We start from the raw sequence: 14,110 nt of genomic DNA, 5'->3' as shown, positions 1-14,110 counted from the left end.
AAATTGCTACCTTTTCTCCAGTTTTGACAGCTGATACACTCAGGTTATACAGCAGCCTTGCTTACTTTGTTGACTGAAAGGTAATGGACTTGGAGTGGGGCTCCGAGTATCTGTTGCAGAGATCGAGTGTTCATGCTTCTTGTGACTACTGTCTGCTGCTCCCTGAGGAAACCTGCCTTGCATTTTAACCATTGCCATAAATTGCATAAGCTGCAATATTGGCTGCTATATCCCTATATCTGGCTGATTTATGTCTGGCTTCATGATAGTTATTGTAGAAAATGTGTTTGTAAGTATCTAAAAGGTTGGTACAAAGCACTATGCTCAGGGTGTCTCCAGTAAGGATGAGCCCGAAGCGTTCTGGTGCCCCTTTGGAGAGGTGCCAAAACGTTTTGGCTCCCTGGCATCGAAATGTTTGTGCCGCTTGCCCCTTTAAAATGCTGCACTGCAGCGATGGGATGCCTCCCCAGCTTCCCTTGTGCAGCGTCGGCATGTAAATGGCGTCGGTGCATGCATTGACGCCATTTGTGGGGCCAGCAACAACATGCTGGCCCTGCAAATTTACGTTTACATACATTTATTACATATATACATACACCAAAAAAATTACATTTACAGGCCGACACCGCACAAGGGATGCTGGGGACGCATCCCATCACCTCAGTGTGGCGTTTTAGAGGGGTAAGCAGCACACTGAAGTATTTCCGTTGAAAGAGTGCCGCAGCAGGCTGGGGGCTTGGAGGATGGGTAGGTAGGACCTGCCCGCTTCCTCTTAAGGGAACCCCTTGCCGCCCGTGGATGTGTACTGCAGCAATTCGGTACACATCCCTAGTCTCCAGTTGCTGGTTGACAGTAGTTAAAATGATTCACAAGTTGTTTCAATTATGCAACTAAGCATTTTCCCAGGTATCTTCCTTTCAACTAACCCTGATGTGTCTTTATCATTCTAGTGGCAAGACCTGATGAACTGGACAGTGAGAGGTATGAAATGCTAAGCCCTTCCCTTTATGCCATATTCCATGGTGATCTCTGCGCAGCTTAGCTGTAATGCTTTTTGCAAGTTCGAACCTTACTGGCAGAGAGTGCCTTTCAGTGGCTAAACTGAAAGAGAGATCCTGTTACCACACTTGCTTGCAAGTGTGTACACTATCCTTATACTGTGGCCTTAGACTGTCCTGTGGGATTTTAGCTCGAGACCAAATTTGCAAGCAAACTGACTGCAGTCTGGATGCAGGCAAATACCCTTTTTTAGAGGGGCAACAGCCTCAGACAAGGCTTTTAAGACAAAGAAATAAAGTGTATTGATAAAGCAGAGGCACAATGCAAATGGTGCTGTTTGGTAACCTTAATATAGTCACAGTTGCACAGGGAGTGAAGGCAGCTTCCCGGGACTAGATAATGTGAGCAAAGGAGTCTAGGACTCTAATAGCCTAGTGGCTCGAGTGGGTGTTAGAATGTGGACAGGTGGGGGAAGAGTAAAGAATACAGGCTAAAGAGCAGCTTATTGTCCATAACTGCTGTGTTTGTGTGCGATGCCAAAAGAGATGACTTCCCACCAGAAGATGGTTCGGGGTCCCCTGCAAAAGTGTTACAAAATGAGGTCAAGGAGAGGCAGAAGGGGGCTAGCGTGGCACCACAATCTATGGCACTTTGCATGCCCAAAGGGGAGCACTGGGTTCCTATACAGTTAGGCACAGAGGTTAGTCTGCAGAAACCCTCGTTAGAAATGATCCAGCCTTAAGGTCTCTCTAGCAGGGATGTGCACAATGTTTTGGCAGTGAAACAGTTCACCATGAAGTGGGCCGTTTCAAGCTCAAAACAGAACACCCTTAAACAACTCTGTTTCTATCTAAACGTTTCAAAGTTCTGAGAGCCATTTTGGAGGTCTGTTTTCCCCTTGCTGATTGGTTTTCTGGCACTGGTTTCCGATTGGCTTTCAAGATCCTTGCTTCTTGGTTGACTTGTTATACAAATCACATGTTGTCATGGGCAACTGTGCCTCCATTGGCTGGGGAGATTTCAAAATGTATTCAGAGGGCCTGGGAGGCAGAGAGAGACCTCCTTGTGCTTCTCTTGAAGAGGATACATCAGGAGAGCAGGAAGGTAGGCTTGATTATGTGGTTTTCTTTTCTCAGCACTGAGTGTAATATGCTGTGCTACTGCTGCTATAACTATCTGGTTTTGCTTGTCAGATTGACAGAGGCAGAACTTGGGTGCCTGCCTTCCCTTGAGGATAGTTGTTTTGTTTGTGAGATAGTGTTGTGACGAGAAATTGACAGTGGCAGCTCTCTCGCTCTCTCTGTTATATTTCTTGGTGATTGCAGTAATGAGCTCCATGTCTGGCTTTGAGACTAACTTGTGCTTCACTCACTGCTCTGGTCTGCTCTGCAATCTGCAGTGCAAGGTGTACTCAATCAAAATGTGGGTGAAGTTGCTCTAGTTGAGCTTATGGCTATGCTTGCTGCTAAGTAAGGGTGCTTCTGTGACACCTGTTGCAATGCTAGAAAGTAACATAAGGAGTCATCATTTTGTGAGAGAGAGCAACTTGTGCCAATGATGTTACTGCACTGCAGGCACTGTGGTTGGTGGTGGATTCTTGGACAGTGATTCTTTTTTGGCCATTTTTGCAGTGTGTTTGAAATGTGAGAGATTCATTTTTACTGTGTGCTTCTGCAATGTTTTTCAAGGCAGGGCTGCAAATTGCAGTGCAAAACTGGATAGTCTTGCAACTGGGTAGCTCCTTGGGACACCAAAGTCCTTTGGGGTGTAGGCATGATGGGTGCTACCTACCACCCAACCCACAAAAGAAATGGGCAAGCAGGGTATTGTAAACAAATGTTTAACTTTTCCCCAAGGGAAAAGTTAATTGTTTAAAGGTAATGTATTTAAAATTGCCCTTTTGCCCATTTCCTTTGTGGGTTGGATGGTAGATCATGCCCTACCACCCAACTCACTTTGTCCCTAGGAGCTACCCATGGGGAACATTGGGGTGTTTTGAGTGCCCCATTGTTCCCTATGCCTGAAACATTCAAAACATTTCAAGTTGGTTCCGTTGAAACAGCTGGCTCGACTGCTGTTTCGATGGAACGTTTCGGCCATTTTTAGTTTCAAACTTGAAACAGAACGCAAAATACTTTTTGTGCACATCCCTACTCTCTCGGGTTCTACTTTGGTATCTAGAGGCTTTCAGGCAGTCAGACTCAGGGACGGCTCTGAGGCAAGCCCACACAGAGGGTCCCAAACCCAAAGACTTTGCGTTTCAGGAATGTCTAGGGCAATCCAGTGCAAGGCTCCCTGGAGCAGTCCCATGCAAGGATAGTGATTTCAGCTCAGCAGTGATTCTGGACCCTGCATTCCAGTGTTCCATCTTGAAGTTCAGCGGCCCTGTGATTCAGCTTAGGGCGGAGATGAGTTTGAGTACACAGTGGGTTCTCTACTGGGTAGGCTCTGGGATAGTAGCAGACGGCTTGAGCCACCAGAATCCCCAAGCAACAACAGAAAAGAAACTTCCCAAGAGCCTTCCATGCATGTTTCTGGGGGACAGTACCTTTAATAGGGTTCTGTCTTACGCAGAGTCCCAAAAGCAGGAAAACTAGGTTTCAAGGTAGATAAAAGGACTGGAGGAAGAGGGCATGGGTGTGGCAGTTGCTGTTCAGAGGAAGATTAGAACAAAAAGGCCCTTTTAGGCCAAATCTCCATAACTGATTTAGACTTGATTTTGTTTGCATTCTGGGGTACTTTGACAGTTTAAGGCCTCCCAGCTTCAATCCTTTTGCTGTGTCAGGAGCTTTGGCTTCATTAAGAATAGACAGGATTCCACAAGCATGTGTCACCTTTTGCTCTGCAGATTTTGCATCTGTTCATTATCTGCCTTGACTTGAGCAGAGGTTAATTTCCTCTTGGTACCAAGTGCCTGCCTATGCTCTGTTTCAATGGCTTTCTGTAGAAATCCAGAGTTTCCCAAAGTGGAGGAAGGAGGGTCTGTCTGCTAATAATCCTTTGCTCCTGAATACTGTTGTTCATCTGCCTCTCCTCATATTTTGTAACTAAGGCTGCAGTCCAGTGTTTGTGTGGGAGCAGCAATATTCCACATTAAACTTGTGGCCTTGAATTCTACATGTACATAGTCTATAGAGTCTCCAGTTTTCAAGTAGGAGTGCTTTGAAAAGTTGTAAAAATTCATCCTTCTCACTAGTCTGTTTGGGTGTGCATTCAAGGTCAATGAATGGAGTTTTATTATTAACAATAGTAATATTTATATGCTTTTCAACAAAAAAGTTCTTGAAGTGGCTTAAATAACAAGAGGAATTAGAAGAAGATTCTTTGTCCAAAAGCAGCGTGAAGCCTAAAAAGAAAAACAAGGGAGGCAACAGCCTCTGAGGGGGATGCTATACTAGGCTGAATAGGGATAGTTAATATCCTCTTGCTAAATATGAGAGAACCACTATTTTAAAAGATACCTCTGCCTGGTTAGTAGGAGTGCTGATTACCCTTTAACTATCTTTAAATAACTTGATTGTGAATGTATAAAGATGATTTAATCTGAACCACAACAAGATGCCTTCTCCAAATGCCTTGTGCACAGTCTAATGGCAACTTCAGCTCATGTTATATTAGAACAAATGGGGAAATATCTCATTGACTTCTACAGGAATCTGTGTGCAAAAGTCCTCTTAGTGTATAATAGTTTCTTTCTGTTAAAAAGAGTCACTCGGATGAGTTCAAAATGTAGGGACAGGCTGCAAGATGCCTTCTTGCTCATTTTGCCGAAGTGGCAGGGAATCAATGTGAGGCAGTGAGTAGAATGTTGGACTTTTGTGACCTGGGTTCGTCCCTTTTCTGCCTCAGCCTTCACATCTCATCTCTGAACATGAACATTTATTGGCCTCATGCTAGGACTGCGAGGAGAGTTCTTTTAAAACTGCAGGAGGAGTCATTTATTGGTACTTTTTAGTAAAGTAAGTTACCATCTTCGTTCTCTCTTTCCAGCTGGGGTTATGTCCACCCACGACTGCTGAGTGTGCCTGAACTATGTCACTATTTAGCAGAAGGATGGGTCACAGGCGACAGCTTCATGAGGAACCTGTTGGGCTTCAAAAGGCAAAATCCGGGCAAGGTGAAAAACAGTCCCATTGGTACCAGCCATCTGCTAATGGGCAGGAATGGAGGGGGGAGTTTATCCCAAGGCTAACCTGAGAATAGCAGCTGTTTGATTTCAAGCAGGGTGCTGCATATTAAATCCACAACTGTGTGCACACAGCACAGAGTACATGTGTACTCTCAGTGCTGTGCGGGAGAGGCACTGTAGAATTGAGAAGCAAGAAAAAGGAATGGGTACAGCAAATATTGGATGCCAATATTCATCCAATATTGGACAGCAAATATTACAGCCATTCTATCTGGTGAAGCTTTTGGTGGACTCCAGTCTTCTTTCTGGTTCTGCCTGTGCCATTTGGGACTTGATCCAAAGGCAGCTGTAGCTGGTGAACTCTCCCCTCCCCATCCATGCATATGCTCACACTTATGCAAGATTTCTCAAGCAGAATTTCTCCATGTTGGCCTTGCTTCCCAAGGAATTGGTTTGCTGGCAGCAACCAAAATGCACCTGTGTGATCTTGAGCTATTAGGAGCAGTTTGCTAGCTTTCTTTAATACCATAGGAACTAACTGTAATGGATTAAAGCCTTTGTCTCAGAGCAGCTCACGTGATGGGGGGAATGCTGAATCATCCCTGGCAAGCTGCCTGGCTGGGCTTCTCATAAAACTAATCTATATTTCCGGTAGAATCAAAATGCTGCCACCGTCACCACCCCTCTTATCAACAGAGCTTGAACCTCCCTGGGCTTGGAGTGGAATCCCAGGGAAAACTCACTTTATTTTGCTATTGGATAAGTACAAAAACTTTACATGAGTAGGCCTACACGTGATGAGAAAACTGATAGCTGCTGAGTGCTTGAGGATGCTTTTGCACCAGAGGAATCCGCTTTCCACCCTCCCTTTTTCTTGAGTTAAACACCAACTCTGAGAGACTTGTAAAAAGAAAAGAACAAAAAGTTTTATTCAATTACGACAGACTGCTTCCATATGAGACTTTTAGGTTTTAAATATACTCAAAAATACTTAGTAGGTTACAAAAATAGGTTGTTTATATTTCAGTTTCAGTTTGCATTTAGGCGTGCTTAAAAGTTTAGAGTCTTTTGCAATGCCCTAGGTGGGTTGAGCGGAGGCTAGTGTATCTTATTTTAATGACGTTACAGGTAAACAATAATGGAACAGTATCAGGAATATGCAAAGCACACACAAATAAATATAAATTTCTAACACAAAATCTGACTAACACACTGTTCCCTATGCTGAATTCCCTTTCCCCTGAAAGCTCACCCAACACCTGATGAGAATCAAGCTTCCTGTAATCCTGTCTTTCAAGGATCTGCAGTTATTCCATGTGAGAAACCTCCATGCTGGCTTTGACCATGAGGGAGCAAAAACTCCATGCCCCTCACTAAGCCTTTCTGCATGTGCTTCTCCAGCACAGACCGCCCTTTTTGTTCCCAGAATTCCCAGCAACCATTCTTTAGTTCCCACCCACTTGGTGTACTGATTGGCTGCCCTGGAGTTCACCAGCCTGTCAGTCAAGACAAGGGTTCACTCCCTGTCAACACTTTAGAGGGAGGGGAGGCTGATCAATACACTAACTTTGGGTTTTGTTTTTCCAGTTCTGCATTCTGGCTTGTGGTGTCCTCACATTTTTAGCTGTCTTGGGCCAGTATGTTCCGGGTGTCTTTCTTGCCTATCTAACAAGTGAGTACCTGTGTGTTGGGGGGAAGATTGGGCAACAGAGCACCCTTCATTTGAAAGGGCATGGCATTTGCAAATATAGTTATGTTGAGCTGTAGGTTGACACCTTGCTTTGGTTGCATTGTACACTGTGTTTACAGATTGTCCCATCCTAAAGTTTTCCCCCTCATCCCCCAAATGCCTCCTAGGAATATTAATTGAGCAGAAGCCCTCTAATAACCCTCTTCTTCCAGTGCTTTCTGTTCTGCTGTGGCCACTAGCTGTGTACCACCGCCTGGGTCAGCGTCTGTACACCAAACTGGAGCCAGCTCTGCAGCGGTTGGACTTCAGTGTTCATGGCTACATGATGTCGAAGCATAAGGAAAGGCAGTGTGAGTCTGGTGCAGGACTAGTATTAACTCCCACAAGTTCTTGGGTAGGAGGTTTATTTGCATACTTAATGTCTTGTCAGCTACCCTTTCCTGCTGCACATTGCTGGTTTGCATGGGAGGTCTGAACCGGTGGCTGCCTCAAAATATTCTTCCTACAATTTCTTGGAAATGGGCATTTTTTTGTAAATTGTTAGTTCTGAATTGTTTCTGGAGCAGTAGTTGATTCTCAAAGCTGTTCTCAATATGGAATTAGGCTTGTTGCAACCCTGATTAGGGCACAGAGGTCAGCTGGCATTCCAGCTCTTGGTGTGTCCATTACTTCTGCAGCCTCTGGAACCTTCTCCCTCCAGAATCCTTTCTCTCAGTAGTCTTGCTTGGATCCATCCCTTTTATGACAAATGTTTATATACCGCTTTTCAACAAAAGTTTCTAAAGCAGTTTCCCTAGAGAAATAAAATGGCTCCCTGTCCCCAAAGGGCTCATAATCTAAAAAAGAAACACAAGGTAGACACCAGCAACAGCCACTGGAGGGATGCTATGCTGGGGCTGGAAAGGGCCATTTGCTCTCCCCCTGTTCAGTAAAGAGAATCACCACTTAACAAAAGGTGCCTCTTTGCTCAGTTAGCAGGGGACATCTTCTGCTTGTCTTCTGTATGGACATGTTGAGTGGCTTCCTCCTTCTTCATAACTGCTACTCTGGGCTCTGATTTCACTGCAGTGCGCCATCAGATGCTGAGCCAGCATCCTGCTGCTGATGGGAGTGACAGTGAAGAGGAGCTTGCTGCTTTCTGTCCCAAGGTAAATGGAGAACTGTAGCATGAGTCTTGTTAAAGTGTGGGCTGATGTTGGCATTTGTGTTGCAGGTGGGTGCATCACAGACTTGCTATTACTAAATCTCAGGTGGCTGAATGCTGTATGTTCCTCCAAGAGGCTCTGTTCATCTTAATTTGAATATGAAATTGTTTTGAAGGTATCATTAGATTTGCTTCTCAGGAGTTTCATCTCAAAGCCAATTGGTTTTGGACCTTTCTGTGGCTTTCAGTACTATCAACCATGGTATCCTTCTGGATCGCCTGGCAGATTTGGGAATAGGTGGCATTGCTTTGCAGTGGTTCCATTTCTAACTCTCCGGTAGATTCCAGATGGTGTCGCTCGGAAATAGATTCTCTCTGAAACAAGAGCTATTGTATGGTGTCCCTCAGGGCTCCATCCTATCTCTGATGCTTTTTAACATCTACATAAAATGGCTGGATGAGATCATCAGGAGATTTAAACAGGGTGTTATCAATATGCTGATGACACCCAAATCTATTTCTTCATGACATCATCAGGAAATGGCATAGCCTCCCTGAATGCCTACCTACAGGCAGTAATGGACTAGATGAGGCATAATAGATTGAAGCTGAATCCAAACAAGATGCAGGTACACATGGTAGTGGTCATATTTTGAGGGACATGATAGATCATCCGGTTCTGGATGGGGTTGCACTCCCTGAAAAGGAACAAGTATGTAGCTTGGGAATGCTTCTGGATCCAGGCTTCATTCTGGTTTCTCAAGTTGAGGCTATGGCCAGGAGCACTTTCTATCAACTTCAGTTGATATGACAGCTGCTTCCGTTCCTTAAAGATAGCGATCTCAGAACTGTGATGTGCTCACTGGTAACCTCTAGGCTTGACTACTGCAATGTGTTTTTGTGGGGCTGTCTCTGTATGTGATTCAGAAACTCCAGTTGGTCCAAAATGCAGTGGCTAGATTGGTTTCCGGAGTGTCATCGTTGAGAGAGGTCTGTCTCCATATACCACCATTTCAGCCAGTGATTGGGGAGTGGCCTTCTCTGTAGTTACTCCAGGGCTGTGCAGTGCGCTCCTTATAGACATCCATGGTTTAACAACTTTTACCAGACTTCAAAAGAGCCCTTAAAACACTACATCTCCCTCCCCCCTTCCCCCCCTCCTTCCTCTTTTTCCTCCTCCTCCTCTTCTTAAACCAGGCTTTTAGTAATCTCTGAATGTTTTAAATTTTTCAATTGCTGTTTTAACAGTTGATTTTATTTTGTTTTTATTGTGGTTTGTTTTTGTGTACCGCTTAGAGCCTTTGGAGTCAGATAATATATAAAATAAATAAATAAATAAATGGGTCAGACCCTGCATCTGACTTCCCTAGTAATGTCTGGAGGAGTGCCAGTGTTGTATTTCTTAAGCACCTTGTATATGTTCTCCCATGTTTAGTAGCTCAAATAATCTTGCTAAGAGCTTTGACATCTTTTTTTCTTCCAAGTTGGATGACGCAGTGGTTGCCAAAGAGCTGGCTATCTCAGATTCTGAGCACTCTGATGCAGAAGTGTCCTATACCGAGAATGGGACATTCAATCTGTCAAGAGGCCAAACCCCGTTGACGGAGGGATCAGAAGGTGAGGGCAGGAGTGGCTACTTGGGTAGGCATAGGGCAAGGTGTTCTTGCTGCTATTAAATATTTGCCAATCTTAATTGCTTTTAAAGGAATTGTTAGTTTCTTGGAGACCCTGTTAGTGTAAAAAGTACAGGTTATACATATTTTAAATAAAGTAAAACCAACTAGGTGCTATACCGCATGGAATGACATAGTCCTACATTAGCATGGTTACTTTAGGAACATAGGAAACTGCCTTCTACTGAGTCAGACCATTGGTCCATCTAGCTCAGTATTGTCTGCACAGCTTGCTAGTGGCTTCTCCAAGGTTGCAGTCAGGAGTCTCTCTCAGCCCTATCTTGGAGATGCATCTTGGAACCTTCTGCATGCAAGCAGGCAGGTGCTCTTCCCAGAGTGGCCCCATCCCCTAAGGGCAGGGCTGCACAACATCTGGCCTGCGAGCATGTTCTGGTTGGCCCGCAGGGCTCTTACCACTGACACCATCATCTCTTTCCTATGAGCAAATGCGCCCCATAACTGCCCACCTGGAAGCTTGCTCTCCAAGCGCCTCAGCCAGGAGCCAGCAGGCAGCAAGTGAGATTTGCCCTTGCTGCCGCCACCGCCACCCGTGTGGCTGTGGAAGAGCTGCATGGCTATGGAGTGGCATAGCGGCATGTACCTCCTTCATTTGTAGCCAGTTCCTGCTGGGTGGAAGGACAAAGCTGCCATGCAGCCTTTCCTCCCCTCTGCCACTCAGGAGCTGCTGCACTGCTCCCTATTCAAGTGGCTCTTTGGCAGCCACAGGGGCGGCAAGGGCAAATTGTGCTCAGTGCGCACTCACTCCTAGCTGAGGTGCTCGGAGAGCAAGCTCCAGGCAAGCAGGCAGGTACAGAGAATTGGCACAGCGAGAGGTGGCGTTGGGGGGAGAGCTGAGGAGAGAGTCTGTGACAATCCCAACGCCCGAGGAGTCTGCCCAGGTGGTGGCTGGGGGGCAGCAGGGCCACCACTGGTAAGGGGGTAGGTGCTGCTGGTGTCAGGGGTGATCATAGGCCCACCCTCCCCTAGCTATTAAAAAATGAAATAAAAAAATTAAAAATATATTTTATAGTATCTTAATGTTCATTTTTAATTAATTAAATAATTTTAAAATTTACCTCAGCCCCTGCACACTAAGTCACGGTTGGTTTCGGCCCACCAGTTCATTTGAGTTGTGCATCCCTAAGGGGAATATCTTACCGTGCTCACATGTGGTCTCCCATTCAAATGCAAACCAGGGTGGACCCTGCTTAGCAAAGGGGACAACTCATGCTTGCTACCACAGCTCTCCTCCCATCACTGAATGAAGCAGAAACTAGGTGGAGAGAAGTTGGATATTGAGGTGCACTTAGTGACAGTGCTTGTGCCTTGCTTATTGGAGATCCCCAACTCAGTCCTTACCACCTCCAGTTGAAGACCTTCTGGTGACAGGACTGGGGGAAACTTCTGCTTGAGAGATGTATTTAAGACTCAGTTGCCAGAACTAAACTAGATGGGCTAGTTGGCTCTTGCTTTCTTAAACTCAGCTCTCAGCTGCAGGGCAGAGGTTTTGATTTTCCTCTTCCTCTTGTGGAGTAGTAAATATATTAGAAGATGTTTTTCACTTTTATGCTACCAAATTTTGATCATAGCTTTCTGGAAGAGACAATGTAGCTTAAAGGAATGGTTGCCTGTCTCCAAAAGGCAGATAAATGTCAAGCTATCTTTTTTTTCCTCCTTAGACCTCGATGGCCACAGTGATCCTGAGGAATCCTTTGCCCGGGATCTCCCAGATTTCCCTTCTATCAACCCTGAGGTTATGGGCATAGATGATGAGGATGACACCAGCATAGGGATTCCAAGCCTAGCCTACCGTGCACAGGGCCAGGAAGACCTTCAGCTCTCTCACAGCCGGGAAGTCAGCTCTGAGCTCTTGTCAGGACAACTGCCATCCACTCACAACCTCACAGATGACCTAGCCAGCTTTGTGACCAGAGGAATGATCCAGCTGGCCTTGTCAGGGGCCTCCCAGTCGGGCTCCATACATGGCATCCGACAGCAACAAAGTGCCCGGGCTTTCCTTCGGACCTCCAGCTCGGAGCTGGACACAGATGCTGAAGGGGATGATTTTGAACTGTTGGATCAGTCAGAGCTGAATCAGATGGACCCTTCCGTTTCCCGTGGCCAATAAACAATTGTCTTCCTTTCCTTTTTGTGGCTCTTCTGTCTCATGGAGCAGAGATAGAAAAGCCCTGTGAAGAAATAGGATAGAATCATATTCTTGAGTGTGTGGCTTTGCTAGGTGAACTTGGAGGGCAGTCTGAGTTTTGAAATAAGCTTCTCCCAGGGCAGAATCAGAAGAGATTGGCTGACAAACCTGCTGGGCCCTGCATCTTTTTAGCTTGCTGTACGTTGCACTCCTTGTTCAGAGCCCAAAATCTCTTGCTGCTGTGGCTGTCAATTAGTAAATAGGCCCAAAAGAGATATCTTGGCTCCTTTTCAGTGCAACAGAAATCAGATAGCGCTATTTGTCTTGTATGTTAAGAGCAAATCCTAAATTCCTTGAGTAACAGAGGTCCCTGTTGATCAGCAGCACCCTGCTGCTGATTTAGGATTTCGGTCCCCGGATGCAATCAAATGTACCCCTGCTGTCTGGGTGTGTATTGGCCCTTGACGCTCCAGAGGTATTGGAAACTATGTCTCTATCTCCAGTAAATGTTTGTACTTCATGGCCCCAGATTCATACCTTCTGAAACCCTGGAGTTATAATTAGGCTCTTCTCACACAATGTCATGGCAATAGCATTTTCGTGAGTTAGAATCTGCCCCTCCTCCAGTATACACACACCACTATTAACTCTTTGAAAGAAGATAGTGCTGGAATAACATTCTCTATCCCATTTCGATGAAGATTCAAGTAAAAGCAGCATGAAATAATTTGGCAGAGTGGGAGATCAGTTAAGCCCTTGGTCTCTCTCTAGCAATCACCAAAGTCTACACCTGTATGGAAGTTATGAACACGATTCTTCACAAAACAATGTTTGGTCTCCAAGTTGGAGAAGGGGATCTTTTTGGGATTCATAATTAGCACATGGCAACGGGCTTGTGAGTCTGTCCTGTCAATTACTCATGATTTGCCAGTAATCTCTTGAGTCCATGGCAGTTGAGTGCATTCAGGTGAACCCTTTCTTTGATGAACTCTGTACAGATACGGTAGAAAAGTTAAAACTAGTCAGGATCACAGATGAAATATATGTACAGAGTTTTGCAAGTGGGTCATAAAAATAGGGTTCCGTGATTAAGAATATTCTCTCAGAAGAAAGCCCCTGGAAATACAAAGTGGGAGTGACGCTGCATCTTTCCTGGGTATGTGTGTAATCTTTGTATAGCCGCCATGTTTTAACTGTTTAGAGATATTTTGAGGACTGAAATAACTTGGTGACATATTTGAGGATACCTATTATATCTTGGTTGCACTGTCTACATTGCTGAGAATATGGTGCCATGTTCCTCAAGAACAAAACATTTGCACATGGTATCAATGTTCTGACACTGGGCCTGTGGCCCACAAGACTGCTCTGATACCTGTTTCTTTCTCCTTTTTTGAGTAAAACCAGCATGTGGGTGTTTCCTGTGCTATGATCTTAACCAACATGTCAGACCTGCAAAGAACAGAGGCCTTCACAGGAAAATACACTGTGAGGAGTTATGTCCTTCAGCTAGTGAAATTATTATCCTGGTGCTCCATTTTGTCTTGTAAAGGATTCCATATACAAACTTTTTAGGTTTGTATGCAAAACTATTGGAAGATTGGACCATAGAAGTAATTCTGTTAGTGCAAAGCCATCTTGGTGATCGACTGTGGACATGAGAGAGACTTGTGTGAATGCTGTGATTTTACATTTTAAGCTTTTTCTTTAGATTGTCTCCAGCCTCCTATAATGTGTGAATCTGCTGAACTGAACCATTTTGATCACTGGCATATCCAAAAGAGCTTTGCTCTGGGTTCCTGTATTTCTAACACAATGTTCGCTATTAGTAGTTAAAAGCTTACAAACTTTTCTGGCTTAGTATTTGAAGACCTTTGAGATACACTGCCTATTGTTTTCTTGGCCAAGCAGTAATGTGATGATGTAGATGCTATATGCCCAATAGCACATTCTTGCAGAAGAAACTCAAGAGAGTGGTGCTTTTGTAAATTTGAAACAACTTGGGTTTGGTAGCATTTTTGTGGCAATATCATGGTGTTTAACTGCCTTTTTTAGTGTTTACAATCAGCCAACATTGTGGAAGTTTATAGAGTAATTTGTCACCTTGCAAAGATTTTTAAAATAAGATGCTGATCACCTTTGAGGTGGGAAATTGATTTTATTTCATCAGGTTATGTGTTATGTGGATTAGAGCAAATGTTTAGTGCAATAAGACAACCATACATTGTCCACTGTACATCAATAGAGAGGCAATACTTTGGGGTTTTTTTGTTCTTGTCAGGTGTATTTTTCAGCCCTAACTGACGCAAAATAAATACATTGAGGCAAA

The 14,110-nt window shown here is 44.6% G+C and overlaps 1 protein-coding gene across 3 annotated transcripts in view; it reads left to right on the top strand.

Annotated features, from left to right (window-relative positions):
- Window positions 1-14,110, top strand: part of RETREG3 (reticulophagy regulator family member 3) — a 21,494-nt gene extending 7,384 nt beyond the window's left edge. For 2 of the 3 annotated variants that reach the window (XM_053259217.1, XM_053259215.1), the window contains exons 3-9: window positions 951-981; window positions 4,990-5,116; window positions 6,716-6,800; window positions 7,031-7,168; window positions 7,887-7,966; window positions 9,447-9,603; window positions 11,315-14,110. In XM_053259217.1, coding sequence (XP_053115192.1) covers window positions 951-981; window positions 4,990-5,116; window positions 6,716-6,800; window positions 7,031-7,168; window positions 7,887-7,966; window positions 9,447-9,603; window positions 11,315-11,763 — 1,067 coding nt within the window. In that variant the 3' untranslated portion in view covers window positions 11,764-14,110. The remainder of the gene's footprint in view (window positions 1-950; window positions 982-4,989; window positions 5,117-6,715; window positions 6,801-7,030; window positions 7,169-7,886; window positions 7,967-9,446; window positions 9,604-11,314) is intronic. The other variant, XM_053259216.1, reaches the window with a different exon arrangement.

The sequence above is a fragment of the Hemicordylus capensis genome, chromosome 6 (genome assembly GCF_027244095.1).
Source record: "Hemicordylus capensis ecotype Gifberg chromosome 6, rHemCap1.1.pri, whole genome shotgun sequence".
Taxonomy (NCBI): domain Eukaryota; kingdom Metazoa; phylum Chordata; class Lepidosauria; order Squamata; family Cordylidae; genus Hemicordylus; species Hemicordylus capensis.
Note: the sequence above shows the minus strand (reverse complement) of the source record. Positions and strands in the feature narration are given on the sequence as shown.